The sequence below is a fragment of the Ictidomys tridecemlineatus genome, chromosome X (assembly GCF_052094955.1).
Source record: "Ictidomys tridecemlineatus isolate mIctTri1 chromosome X, mIctTri1.hap1, whole genome shotgun sequence".
Lineage (NCBI taxonomy): Eukaryota > Metazoa > Chordata > Mammalia > Rodentia > Sciuridae > Ictidomys > Ictidomys tridecemlineatus.
The window spans coordinates 112221323-112236415 of record NC_135493.1 but is presented as its reverse complement, the minus strand read 5'-3'; the positions used below and the strand labels follow the sequence as shown (position 1 = coordinate 112236415).

The window sequence follows — 15093 nt, the reverse complement described above, 5'->3', positions numbered from 1 at the left end:
TAATAGCAAACTTGTATTTACTAAGAAAAAAATTTAAAATGTTCACAAAGTAGCAATTGCATTTACACAACCACTGTAGGCCCTAGGGCAAGAACTCCTGACATAAACTACTTCTAATGCTGTCAGAAGCCTGAAAATGAAATTAGTTAAGTGTCTTCTCCTGTGCCCTGACTAGAAGCTCTATTAGCATACTGAACCCTCAGCTTCAGAGATGGCACCCAAGTTACCATGAGAGTTTCTAATTGTAGTTCCTGTCTACCTAGCTCCTGGTCTAGATTGATGCTGTCTCCCAGATAGTGAATGAGCCTGTGAATTAGATAAGAAAATCTGGTCTGGATTCCTTGAAAATAACAGTCAAGCTGTAACCCCAGCAACTCACAAGTTTGAGGCTAGCATGGACAAGTTAGCGAGAAAAAAAAAAAAAAAGGCTGGGATGTACCTCAGTCAAAGACACCTCTGGGTTCAATCATTAGTACCCCTCCAACACATAAGAGTCAACATTCCCACTGTAATTTTGTTTAAGTGCCAATTGCTAAGTGAAGTACTCATATAATAGATAATACCAAATTTAACTGTCTTAGTTAACTAGAAATGCCTGGCATCACAGTGTTTGGATGAAAGCACAGCAACATTACTCAGAAGTTCATCATGTTCTAGGAACAGGCTATCACTTAAATTTATTTCCACAGTTGGCTTCACTTGGCATTGACAGCAAAAGATTTTCTAATAAGTTGGACAAGGAAAGGACATCCATGTAGGATTTCGGTTTTTTCCCACATGGTTGCATGGGTTTAGAAAACCTGGTTTGATTTCAGCAAATTTCTTCATTGGGCTTATACAAACAAAACACTAGCAGGCCACCAGACTCTTCGATGAAAATGTATTTCACATTAAACAGAATGTTCACATCATGCACATGAGGCATTACCAGTCACAATGGTTCTGTGAGGTACAACAGATCACAACTGCATAGATTTCTAGCAAAATAAAGTTGTAAGAAAGATGGCTAGGCATTTTTTGAAAGTCAGACCATGCTATCATTTTCTGTGTGCTTGTCATAAAAGGGATTTTCGCCCTGGTATTCATCAAGATCAATAGAACTGCATTATTAGAGGCATGTATTTTATTTAGTATATACACATACACAAACATACACAGTTTCCATAACTAATAAACTCTTAAACTGTAGCTAGCTTTAAAAGCACATGAATACGATTGCTATTGAGATATCTTTATGTCTCCTGATTGCAAACCTCTCTCAGAATTATAAATCTTTCCAAACCTCTTATTGTACAAGTCAAAATAAAGTTTCAAAGAAGAAAAGGTCATTTTAATCTGAGTCACATTTTTCCACAAGAAATAAAATTAAGAAAACACAGCATTATATGGCATAAAATGTGTGGCGTTACATTCTAGTGTCATTTTTCCCATTCAGATTTTTTCATGTTAAAGTCTATTACAGTGATGTCCTGGGATCAATTGGAGGCCCCCTTATTTCAGAGCATTATGATTTTTATTTGTGCCTGGATTTATCATAGTTGGGCAAACACAGGAGCAAACCGAGAAAACTCCCAAGATACAATACAAAAACAATAGCAAAAACATGAAAACCAACCACCTGTACATGAGATGCATAATTTAGTTGGAAAGTCACTCATGGTTTGGAGTGACTACAGTTTGGAGATTTTAAGGTATGACATCAAAGATGTCCATGTACAAACAAATATGCATAAGACAACAGAAATTATTACGGACCATTTAATGCTTCCTTACTCAAACACACTTATTACATTAACCCCCAAAAGAGTATAATGTAGGGCAATGCAGGTGGCAAAGCTTATTGATAAAAAAGACTTCTTCATAGTACTTTCAAACAGAGAAACCCCAGAGGGGGAGAAAACTCCAGAATTTCTTTTCCTTATAAACAAAGGGAGATATGCAGCCCAAGCTGAATACATGTTTTAACTAGAGTTTGGGTAAATGTCTAGAATATTTTACAAGAGGAGACATCTAAATGTATAATATGTGCTCCAACTCTGGGCATGAGACTGGTCATGGAATGAACTTCTGAACCAGCATCATTCAGGTTATTCAGAGGATCACTATGATAATACAGAAGGACAGGAAGTGTTTTAGCAGCAGCTGAAGCTCATAAATAGAACTGTAAAATGAAACATCGCTAAAGCCCAACAAGGCAAAAGCCTCTAGGTTTCTACCATGAGAGGCCAGGGTTTGACTACCTAGGAATACAGTTACATTCTGATCTAGTAATTTGGAATCCAGCGTAAAGGGTGACAGAAGCTTCTTCAGATGACCGGCAGCTGATTTGACTACCGGGAACTTCACAGGTTTTCCAAACACCACCTGTATCAATTCAAAAACAAAGCCAGGTGAGACCAATGCAGAAACCAAGTATGTTGCACTTGGTAATTAGGTTTAGGTTTTCCTTGGCTCATTCAGTATTTCTCAGAAGAAATACTGCTGCATTTTGCACAGGACAATTTTTTTAGGTTGGTCAAATTTTCCTTATGTGAGAGTGTCCTAAAACCTTCAGATGTTTTGTGGATTTTCTGTTCTTTACTGGACAGTGAGGTAAACCAACTTAAGAAAAGCTTATTAAAGTCAAGGTATGCTAATGACAAAAGAAGCCTCTTAATAAATACTAAGCCGTGAAACTGTCAAGGAAACAATGTTCAGGTGAAATTAGTGTTTTAAGGGTCCAAGAAAGCAGCTTGTTCTCCAAACTAGGAACATAGTTTACTCTAGAAGTGATCTGTCAGTATGGGGTTGGAGCTCAGCGGTAGAGTGCTTGCCTCACAAATGTGAAGCGCTGGGTTCAATCCTCAGCATCACATAAAACTAAATAAAATAAAAGTATTGTGTCTATCTACAACTAAAAAATATATAAGTATAAAGAGAAATGACCTGTCAATCACCTCATATCATGTGTCAAATGACTGCAGCTGCTTTTCCAAGAATCAAGAGGCAGGGACCCTAAAGTTCTTATCTACAGGCAAGAGCTGAGGTCAGGTGGAAATAAGCAAACAAAATACAATGACCTCAGCCATGTGGCTTCCCCAACCTGTTACCTCATTTCAGAAATAACAAGAAGTCTATGGTACACCACTCCGAACACGCCCTGTCTCATCTGATCTTGGAAGCTAAGTGGGGTAGAGCCTGATTAGTACTTGGATGGGAAAAATAAAAAGGTTGGACCAAATCATTTTAGACATCAAATTATGTTACAGGAGTGGACCATCAAAGAAAATAAAGTGACAGAATGCAGAGAATATAAAAACATTTGAGCTAAAATTGGTTGCCTAATATGTTCAATCTCCAGTACTACATACACACCAAAAAAAAAAGGGGAAAAAATAGCAGAAGGTGTGATACGAATTAAGTTGTGAAAGGATTTGGTGCTAGATCGTATTTTGTTTTCATTATTCAAAACAAATAAGTCCCAAATTTAAGTAAATCAAAAATGAAATGTGTGTATCTAAGTATATTCCTACCCAAATGAGAGGGGTTAGGGTATAGTTCGGTGACCCTGGGTTTAATCTGTGGCACACACACAAACACACACACACACACAAAAAAAAAAAAAAGAAAAGAAAAGAAAGAAAGAAAAGAGCCTCTAGAGTGCTTTGACAAGAAAAAAAGTCAAGGGTAGGGGAAAAACTTTCAGTGCACAACTTGTAGCTCTTTCCTCTTACTCCCTCAGGTATGATCTAGGAACAGATGTCTCTGTTTTGGAAGAATCCAGAAAGGGTCTAGAGAAGAGCCAAGCATTTGGCCTAACACTCATCAATGTATATGAATGATGAAGGAAGAGAAGTTCATTTTACCACCTTGTAATATTTTAAGAGCATTTTCTCCTTACCTCTGAAGAAGGTGCTACTTGAAACAATTGGCAATCAAACCTTCCCTTCCCACTTACTCCCCAGAACAATAGGGTCTATGAATCAGGCAAGGCATGGCACTGGAGGCTCCCACAGGAAGAAATTCCTTGAATTTCATAGCATTTTTTATATATGCTATAGTATATACCATATTTGTGTTTGTATTTTTCAAATAAAATTAGTCATCCAGAAGGCTGAGTGATGTTTATCCTATCTTCACACACTCTAGTTGGGAAGGTAAGGATTTAGAGTATCATCAAAAGACTGTACCTTTCATTAAAGGGATGTTGTATTTGTCAACAGAAGGAGTTCAGAGTAGTTTCTTGGCCAGGACTGTTAAATCCTTCAATAAGGTTTTTGTTACAGTCATCCAGGCTGAGATTTTCACTGGATCTCTTGGGGAACGGGGGACCAGTGAAATCTAAGAGATCTTGAAGTGCTCGGGCATTACCAGTTCCATTTTGGTCCAGAGACATCCCAGGAATCATTTCACTCACTGGTGAAAATTCTGGGATGGAGATAAGTTCTTCTTTGGAAACAGGACTAGAAGAGATGAAGGAGAGATAGGGAGAGACAGATGGAGGGAGAGGAGAGAGAACATGAGAACTAAGCACACTATGTTAATGTGCTTCATTCTATTTGTAATATTTTATTACACTCTTGTAGAAAAGATAAATGTAGAGACAGTTTATGTGTAACACATCATAAAAAAATACACAAGTTCAAGTCTGAGAAGTGGGTAGGCACAGGCCTCTGTGGATGAGAACAAGGGAAGTAGACCAAATAAGATGTGCAGGCCAAGCTTATGCTGCCCAAGGAGTGAAAGGAAAAAACCTACAGGCACTGACACTTTACTACAGAGTAGCAAGGTCCTTCCAGAACTTTCAGAATAGAACAAACAGAAAGCAAATACCAAAAGTGAACTAAGGAAGGGCTCTAATTAACACTGGGGCTCCTTGTGCTGCCTTTCTAGCAGTGCTGCCCTGGGCAAGCTGCTTTTCCTTCCCTGGATTTAGTTTCCACCCCTATAAAATGGGAAGAACAGTAATCTCTCCCTCTCAGGGTTCCCATGAATATGAATGTGACTGTGTTGGGAAGAGTTCATGGAGAACCATGTGATGTGGTGTGTGCTCAAGGGGTTGGGGTGCATCCATCTAGTCACCTGCCGAATCAATCTCACTGCTTCTTTTCTAAATCCTGACTTAATCAGTTTGCTCAGCTGAACCCCCCACCCACCTCCTCCCTCTCTTCCTAGATATGGAAGGAGTTGCACTACTGCTGTCTGCTATAGGCCTAGCAAAGGAGCAAATCCAGGCCCAGAAGAGTGGTGGGCTGGGAATTGAGGATTTGTCCCAGGAGTCCTTTAATAGACATAGTAAGGTTGCTGCCAGGCTCTTCTTTGCTTCCTTGATGAGATCTTACAGATGAATCAAGAAAAAACCAGTTGAACTGCAGAAGCTCAGTGGAGCCACCTCCCTCACACCTGAGCCCGGTTAAGGGGCAACAGCTGACCTACAACCACCCCTGGTGTTTGAAGTCTGGGAAAACTGTCTCATTAAACAGAAACATCCTGCTTCATCTTCATCTTTCCCCACCTCCATCCCCTGCATTTAAACTGCTCAGAGAAAAGAGGAGAAAATGATACCACAAGTTCGGGTGTATCCACCAAGATCACATAACTCTCTAAGTGAGAACATAGTATGATAAGCCCCTTTACTTTCTTGAACTCTGGTCAGAGGTGCCACATCTTGTTCCCTTTCCTCCCCTAACAAGACATTAAAGAATAAACACAGTTGGCTCAATATGTGGGTGGAATATGTTGGGTTAACCCTTCAGATTGCCTTAGTTGTTTTCTGCTGGGGACAGAGTGGCACTAACTAGGAGAAGCCTGCCATGATGGTGGGGAGGGATGGGAAGACCCAGGCGAGGACTGAGGGGTCCCGCTACCATTCTACAGATTTTCTCTACTGATGATGTCCTGGATTTCACATATCTAGCTTGAGCCCTGTGAGGATGAGTGGAATATTGACGATCAGTGTTACAGGAACCCCACTCCAGACTAAGCAGAGAACTTACGGTCAAGGACAGAAGGTAAACTGGCAGGTTGGAGCTCTGGTAGTGCTTTTAAAAAATATTGTCACACTCTCCTAATACAAAGAGTCAACCCTTACTCCAACTACCCTACCAAAAGTTGTCCACTCCAATGCCTCTGCCTCAATCTCATACCAATAGATTCTTTTATCTGGGATTAATTTGCCAGATGATGTCATCTACAAAAATGATACCAGTTTATGAATTCCTTAGATTTTTAGGATCTGAAAGCAATTTAGTTCCTTTATCAAGTCTGCAATGACAAGTTTACTTGTGGAGATACATCACTCTGGACACAGGGAATCTTGTTGATCCTGGCAAGGTCCCCTTTACCTATAGGTGCATCTATCCCCCCAGACACAGAGGGCTGGCTCCTAAACACTCAAAATTGCCACTATTTCTCTGGACAACTTCCTTTAGCTGACAGGCACCCCCATGATCATGGTCCTGTATCCCCTAGCCAAGAAACCCACAGTAAATAACTGATGGATACAGTGGTACAAATACCATATTCCTTATCTCAACTGAACAACTCTCTGATGGAAATTCATCCTGCAAAGCTCCTATGCTACTGTCTGAGAACACATCCTTACTTAGTGCCTTCCCTTCTGCCCACTCCTCCTGAGAATCCTCCCCTACTAAATCACATGCCCAGGCTCTGCTTCTAGGGAGCCTAGTTTGAGATAATAGTATTATATCATTGATAGCTTTCCTATAATGTCAACCAGATCTGATTTAGGTTATTGTATTGTATAAAAGATGGAGAAACAAACTAAAAGACAGTGGTGGTGTTTGGAAAAGAGATGAAGTGTATATGTAAAAGAAATTGACATACCTCACATCCATAGACTGAACTTCTTCGGTTGAATCATCCAGACTATTTGATTTCCCATCAAGGGCATCCAGATGAACAAATGCCCCAACTGGTTTAAGCCCATTAGAAAAAACATCTCGTGGAAAAGTTTCTGGGGCAGCGTGCCCCACAGCATTAACCTCCTGGCAGGTGTTCAATCCATTGATTTCTGATCAAGAACAAAGTCCTTTCGTGAATCATAAAATATACAAAACGAAATTACAGGAAATACATAAAAAGGTAATTAATTTAATCCTCTGCTTCACTACTGATGCAACATCTTCTGTGGAAAGAACCACCAACAGCCCCATGTAATCACCTTCACATGGGGGAAGAGATGACACACAGCATTATTGCAGGGCCTTGGTAGAAGAGCAAGACCAGATCTTAATAACATATGACCAGTAGTTAGGCTTCCTGGAAAGCATCCTGGGCCAGTAAGACAGTGTGCTTTCTGTGCCAAGATTAAACAAGGAAGCCAGCGGTTTTCCAAATACAGTCAATAGTCCCTGGGCTTTAGAGATGCTCCAGGAAGAAAATCTGCTGTCAGCCACAGCTCTGGGACCTACATGTGCCCCTCCTTCACAGGAAGCTTTATGGACTCCCACTATTAAAGGAAAAAACACAAGCACCAGACCTCACACTCACCTATTTTGTTGGGGACAACTGGTTTTGTCTTATTTTCCACACATAGAACAGGCTGAATCTCCACTTTTGAGTCTTCTTTCTGAAAACAAAAAGAGAGTAGATGAAAAGAGGGAAGGCTGACATTACACAGGAAAATACATGCTTTTTAAAACCACCAGGAGAAATCTGGAGCCCTGCTGGGCCATCTGCCTGTTCCATGATATTTCTTTGAATTTTCAGCTGTTTCCCTTATCACCATTCTTTTTGTATTCGTGCACTACTGTGACTCTCCTTGCACCCCAACCCCACCACTTTCAGAAAATCTTTTTTTTTTTTTTTTGGTACCAGGGATTGAACTCAGGGCCACTCAAACACTGAGCCACATCCCCAGTTATTTTTTGTATTTTATTTAGAGACAGGGTCTCACTGAATTGCTCAGCGCCTTGCTTTTTGCTGAAGCTGGCTCTGAACTCATGATCCTCCTGCCTCAGCCTCCTGAGCCGCTGGGATTACAGGTATGTGTCACCGCACCGGCTGAGAAAATCTTTTAGCTGCTCCATCTCTGAAATTCCTCCTTCCTTTCAAGATCCTATTTCCTCTTTAACCTGGCCAGAAACAGAGCATGGAGAGTCCATTTTTTTTTCCTGGCTAATTTTCTCTGAGACCTACAACTTCACTGAATATTTTCTGCAGTTCTTTCCTGCTGGTTACATAATAGTCATCTGAATTCCTACCTTCACTTCTGGAGACACATCACTCTTCCTTGTTCTCTTCATGATTTCATCTATTCTCTGTAAACAAAACAGGCGAGAGAACCATAATACCAAAAATATAAAATAGTAGTTGGGTCTAAATGCAATTTCACATTTCTGAGAAGACTGGTAAAAGACAAATGTCAGCAGAGGATAAAAAGCATGGAAAGGTTTTCCATTGTTTTTGTAGATGGTTTTCTCTGGCTCTACAAACAAGGTCAAATGAAGCAGACTAGTACATATCCAGGATCAATAATCTATATCCTATCTTTCTCCTTTCTCTCCTTTGGTTCCCTATAAATTAAAAAAAATATCACCATCTGCCATTCTAGAGGATCACCCTCCAGAAAATGAAGCTAAGGTTAGTTCAGAAGAGATGTCCATAGATTCCCAGCTCCTAGATGTAGGTATAGCATTACAAAGCCCAGGTTGGGCCTAGGATATCATGAGATTGGAACTTTATAATCAGCCTCCTTAAACCCAATTTTATCTATAAATACATTAAGTGTAAATGGACTAATCACTCCAATTAAAAGGCAAAAAATGTCTTTAATACCCTGTATTAAAATAGTAAGTCCTGACTATGTGCTATTCATAAGAGAGATTCTTGAAAGGACACACATAGGTTCAAAGTAAAAAAAAATGGCAAAGATTTACCATGCAGGTACCAATCATAATAGGGCTGCCAAAACAGACTTTAAGAAGAAATAATACTAGAATTAAGAAGGGCATTTCATGGTAAAGGGATCAATTCAACAGGAAAATTTAACAATCTAATGTGAATATTCAACTAACAAATAGGGCTTTAAAACATATAAAACAAAACTGACAGAACTAAAAGGAGAAGTAAATAAATTCATAATCACAGATGGAGATTTTTAGATGACAGAAAACTAATAAAGCTATAGAAGATTTGAACAGCACCACCAAGGAAACTTGACCTAATTGACAATTTTAAGAACACTGCACCCAGTCATTGCAGAACAGAGCTGGATTAACTTCCTGTTCCTGTCTCATCCTAAGTCCTCCTGATCCCCAAGCCTTACCTTCTTCCTCTCCAGTCTCTCCTGCTCAATCTGCAGCATGATTTGTTCTCTTTCTAGACGCATCTGTTTAGCTGCCTCCTGGGCCTTTGCTTCTGCTGCTTCTTTCTGAGAGCAACAGGTAAGCCAAAGCACAGGCTTTATTAAACTAAGAAAGCATTGTAGAAATTCCTGGGCTTTGTGGAAGTCCTTTACCCCATTATCTGCCCCAAAGTGGATGAGGCACCAATATTCAATGTAAATTCACACAACCTGCTCTATGATAGAGGAGATACTGTTGGGACTCATTCATATACCCTTATCCCACCATGAAAATCACCTGCAAGCTAGTTTTCATACATGGCCCAGGTCTTTCTATCCGTGGGTAAGCTCTGGCCATGAAATGTGTATATAGCCAGAAATTTCCAGGAGTTATTCCTAAGGAGAAACCTTCCACAAAAGGGGCAGTATTAGTAAATAAATTGTCCAGTTTCCTCATCCTCTGGACAATTCTAATGCATGATCCCAGTCTCTCAGAGGGTCCCAAAAGCACTAAGTTCCAGGGGCCCATAGTAACCCACTCATGGATGTGCTTGCATATTGGCTTTCCACTTTCTTCCCTAGCAGCTTCATGGGATCCCCTCCCAAATAAACTACTGGCCCCCAAATTTTATCCTTGGGTCTGCCTTTGTGAAAATCCAAACTCACAGATGGCAAATATTACCAACTTCAATTGTATTTAATAACTAGCCCAGATGATTTAAGAAAAAACTTTAAGTAACTATTACAAGTAATTCAAATTTAATAAAATTTACCTAATATTAAGTAAGGCCCTTAAAAAAAAAAAAAGGAAAATCTGAGGATGACTGTACCTGCTTTTCAATCATGGCTTTTTCTTGTTTTTCTTTTTCTTGCTTTTCTTTCAGCAACAGCTCCTCCTCTGCCTTCTGCTTAGCCTCCTCTCCTGCCTTTCTTCTTTCTTCCTCTTCCTGCCATTTCTTTTCCTCCTCTTGCTTACGGGCTTCTTCTTCTAGGCGCAGCCTTTCCTCCTCTGCTTTTCTTTTCAATTCTTCTCTCTCTAGCCTTTTGAGGACATAATCATCATTAGAAGAGGAAAACATGCTCAAAAGGCAAACTGCCAGGGAACTGTGTCCTGACAGTAGTGGGGAATGCTCAACACATAATGAATACATGCATTTGAATTCATATACACTTAATAAAATGCCTCCTCTTTCCCAGAAATCTATTTCAGTTCATATGCTTACCAAAAAATATTAACCAGGCTTGACTTTAACTCTTTACTACAAAGAGTAACACTTATTGACTTGTGAAGACACAAAGGTTCCCTCATTGTTCTATAAATGAAGACAAAGGAGACCAAGCCTGATCATTTTATTCAATGACAATTTTTTTTAATTAAGCAGAATAAATATTTAAAAACCAAATAAAGATAGAAAATGGGAAGTGATGTAATGGCTACAAATATGCCAGTCAGCAATTTTAAGAGCAGTGACCATGAGCTCAAAAGTTCATTTGGGGGTTTAACTGGTATGTGACTTCTGAAGCAGCCAATGAAAGAAAATGCTCAACAGAACTTCAACATTTAATGCAGAAATTAAAGCATCTGTTTTTCCATTTGACTTGGCAATCTTTAAAAAAATCTATTTTAGCTTTTAATTTGTGCTATATGAAAATTAAGTGGCATTTAGACATTGTCATCCACAAATGAATGATTCATGATATAATGACAAAGAGCTCTAAGCAGTGAGGAAATATTCTATAAAGTCTAAGTGCTGGTTTTTACATTTCAAATGTTCTGGCTCACAAGTGCATCACTGTTAGGCACTGGCTAATCACTGTTAATGTAAACACCTGGTCAAGACTCAAGCTGAAATCTGATTGTGCCACTTGGTGCAAGACACTTGCAAAGTCACTCAACATTTCTGATGCCCATTTTAAAAATGGAAATAGCTATACCACTGCTTGATGGAGTTACTGTGAGGATTCAATAATGCATGGGGATGCCTGGCCCTGGAACATTAAAAAATGTTGGTTTGTTTTACAAATTAAAATGAATACTACCTTCACCTCCAACGTTATTTTTTTTTTAAAAAAATTTAACATTTTTCTGTTTTTATGTGGTGCTAAGAATTGAACCCAGTACCTCACCCATGCTAGGCAAGTGCTCTACCACTGAGCTACAACCCTAGCCCTCCAATGTTCTTTTATTATTTTTAAAAAATATTTATTTAGTTGTAGATAAACACACAGTATCTTTATTTTTATGTGGTGATGAGGATCAAACACAGTGCCTCACATATGCAAGGCAAGTGCTTTACCACTGAGCTACAGCCCCAGCCCCCCCTCCAATGTTCTTTTCATCTATAAATCTGTATGTTTTCAGAAGTTACCTTTATATAGAAGCATGAAGTGTTATGTTTCTATTTAATTTTTTTTTTTTGTACCAGGGGTGCTTAAGCACTGAGCCACATCCCCAGTCCTTTTTAAAAAAATATATTTAGTTGAAGGTGGACACAATAGCTTTATTTTATTTATTTATATGTGGTGCTGAGGATCGAACCCAGGGCCTCACATATGCTAAGTGAGCACTCTACCACTGAGCCACAACCCCAGTCCCCCAGCCCTTTTTTGTATTTTTTTTAGAGATAGGGTCTCACAGAGTTGCTGAGGCTGGCTTTGAACTTGTGACGCTCCTGCCCCAGCCTCCTGAGCCACTGGGAAAAACCTAAAGGCATTATCCCAGGAGTATAACAGTATGAGATAATGTACTCTACACCAATAGAGGCTACAGTGCCTAAAATTATGAACAAATATTCTCCAGAAGAGTATTGCAGGGCCTAATCAGAAAGAAAACTTCTGTTTTCTTAGATTCCCTTCATGAAAGATAAAGTATACCCCACATAGGATTAACAAAAATGGCTGTGTTGATATCAAGATTTATCCAAAGATCAATCAGAACACTGCTTTATTTCTTATTCCTTTTTAAAAATTCAGTTGTGATTGTCTCAGAAAAGTTAAAATACAAAGGATACATAGTATATGAATCAATGCACAAGCTACTTCACAAAGAACCTGTAATCTGCGTCTTCAGAATCTGAAAATCCACTGCTGCTTCTGTTTATATCATTAGGACTTCAAGGTGCCCAGACGCACACACATGTAGTAACATTCTTGTGGCTCCTTATTTTCCATAATTGCCTAGGAATTTTATGAATTACTCCCCAGAGGCCCATAACACCCTGTTTGTCCTTTTCATCATGCCTTCATGGAAATCCCATCCTTTTAGACAAAATTTCCTCCATTAACCACACTTTGCTTTCTCCAAAGTAGGTAAAAACTAGTATGCATGGGTGCATGCACACACAAACTCCAAAAAACTGGTTTCCACTGTGTAAAATAGGGTCCTTTGCAATCCTCTCCAAGTATGAACATTCTCTCCCTGCTTAAGGAACCAGAGAGAGCATTATTGCATTCTTTCTTCCCACCAGCCCTCTGCTGTAGGTCACCTGTAGCCCACCACCTTTGCCATCATTATCAAATTCCCTCCATAGTACACCAGGCCTGAGGGCAGTTCTATCATTCTTTCCATCTTTGTTGTTGAAATCTCTCAAGTCCCATCCCTCCACCTTACTGACTTAGAAAATACCAGAAAACTGCACATCACTGTCATCATTTGTTATTTAATTGATGTATTCCTTGTCCCTGTCCATTGGTAAGGGTCTACATGTAATGGCTCCTGTCACAAAACCTCTAGTACCTCACCCCCTTCTGTCTCATCCTGCTCACATCACTGACATATGGTCAACCTTGAATTGTTTAATCTTGTGGATGAGTATGTGGGCTCATCATTTTCATTCCTATGTGCTTAAAAGTTTTCATTAGAAAAAGGTTAACCTTCCAGATCAGAGAATGCAGCAGCAATTGTTTTTCTTGTTTTCTTACCACTTTATTTTTTCAGAGTTTGAAGAAAATGGACTCATGCACAGAACACTATGCATTTTGAAACTCGTTCATCCTGGATTTCTTTTTTTTTAATCATTTGTATCTCAGAACTTAAAAAAAAAAATTAGATGTCTTCTGCACGGACTGTGTGAAAGAAGATGCTTTGCATACTTGCTGCACTGCATCAGCATCTTACTAAAAATGTGAAGTGAAGGACTGTTGTACACTGACATGCTTAAATGTATCGGAAAGCACAAGGTGATACTCATTTTTTTGATGGTCTTCCCATTTGTGCTGGTTTTGCCTCTTTGACATCTGTCATCAGTATTGAGAGGGTGAGAAATGAATGTAACAGGTATAAGTAACATTGAAAAAAACTTAATAGCTTTGCTATGATCACCATTGTTCCAGAGCACTATCAGATTCATTCTAATGACCAGAAGTGGTTGTTTAAAGTACAACCATGGGAAAGAAATCTTAAATGAAAAAAGCATCTCATTATAGGCATTCTTGCCTCATTTTACTGGGCCATGTTTATGTTTCTTAGCACTCATAAATACATGTATTTTTTTCCCAGATCTCTTTCCCCAAGTTGCTGTTATAAAAGTATTCTGCTGAGTGTGGATGCATTTATATTCATTAAAGCAGATCTGGAGTCTGAAGTAGCTAAAAGCAGCTATAAAACTGAGAAATACATTCATAGCTGCAGAAACCGTGATAGGTAGAGGACTTTACTTTTGGTTTTTGTTTTGTTTTTTGGTGTTAAAGAGAAGAGATTTTAATTACAAAGAAAATTCCAATAAATTGTGCAGAAATACTGGTTTCTACACCATCCTAAAGAAAAAAGTTATGCGGGATTTTTGGAATAGGAAAACATTTTTTAAAGTTGGGATTTAAAATTGTAAAAATGACCAGAGTGTCAAAGTTCTAGTAGAACTCATTTTGTGCAATGAACATGAGGAAAGACTACTGTATAGTTTTTTGGTTTTTTTTTTCCTTTGTTTTTTTTTTCTTTTAAATGAAGAAAAGCTTTGCTTAAGGGTTGCATACTTTTATTGGAGTAAATCTGAATGATCCTACTCCTTTGGAGTAAAACTAGTGCTTACCATTTCCAATTGTATTTAGCTTCTGGTTGGAATTTGAAAAAAATGAAAACCTAAATAAAATAGGTGAAAGTTAAAAAAAAAAAAAGAAAAAGGTTAACCTTCCATGTCTTTCTCTGCTGACCTGCCTGGTAAAGCCTGTACAGTTGATTTGCATCTACTTTCCTTTTTTCTCACTGCCCTCCAGGACTCTGATCCCCTGCTGAGCTTTTCTGTGATGGCATGAAGGTTACTCTGTTGTCCAATGCTGGGCCTGGATGGCCCCCAGGACCACTCATGCCCCTGCTGGGCATGAGATCAGCACCAGTTAGAGAATGGAATAAAGGTGACTGGTCATGTGCCCCTTAGCCTTGGCTGTGCCATTTTTTATCCTTATCCCTTGGTCCCATATGGCCAGTCCAAATTACTACCTTTTCTTAGCTTTTGTCAACCTCCTTAGTTGATGGCAGCACTAACCACTTTATAGAGAAGACCTGATCTGAGCTGCTGCTGCTTTTTTTTTTTTTTTTGTACTGGGGATTAAACCCAGGGGTGCTAAACTACTGAGTCACATCCCCAGCCCTTTTTATTTTTTTATTTTGAGACAGGGTCTCGCTAAGTTGCTTAGGGCCTAAGTTGTTGAGGCTGGCTTTGAACTTGTAATCCACCTGCCTCAGTCTCCTAAGTTGCTGATATTATTACAGGCATGCCTACCACACCCAGCTAATCTGAGCTTCTTCAACTGTGCTCCTTTATGGCATTACAGCTGAGAAATTTCACCCTTTCTTTTCCTAAATGCAAAAG

The 15093-nt window shown here is 39.2% G+C and overlaps 1 protein-coding gene across 15 annotated transcripts in view; it reads right to left on the bottom strand.

Annotated features, from left to right (window-relative positions):
- Window positions 1-863: 863 nt before the first annotated feature.
- The window catches only part of Map7d2 (MAP7 domain containing 2), a 110782-nt gene continuing 96552 nt past the window's right edge, over window positions 864-15093 (bottom strand). For 13 of the 15 annotated variants that reach the window (XM_021732899.3, XM_021732901.3, XM_021732900.3 and 10 more), the window contains 7 exons: window positions 10117-10327; window positions 9269-9373; window positions 8205-8261; window positions 7492-7570; window positions 6826-7012; window positions 4170-4442; window positions 864-2364 (listed from right to left, as the gene is read on the bottom strand). In XM_021732899.3, coding sequence (XP_021588574.2) covers window positions 4196-4442; window positions 6826-7012; window positions 7492-7570; window positions 8205-8261; window positions 9269-9373; window positions 10117-10327 — 886 coding nt within the window. In that variant the 3' untranslated portion in view covers window positions 864-2364; window positions 4170-4195. The remainder of the gene's footprint in view (window positions 2365-4169; window positions 4443-6825; window positions 7013-7491; window positions 7571-8204; window positions 8262-9268; window positions 9374-10116; window positions 10328-15093) is intronic. The other 2 variants (XM_078035040.1, XM_021732903.3) reach the window with 2 other exon arrangements.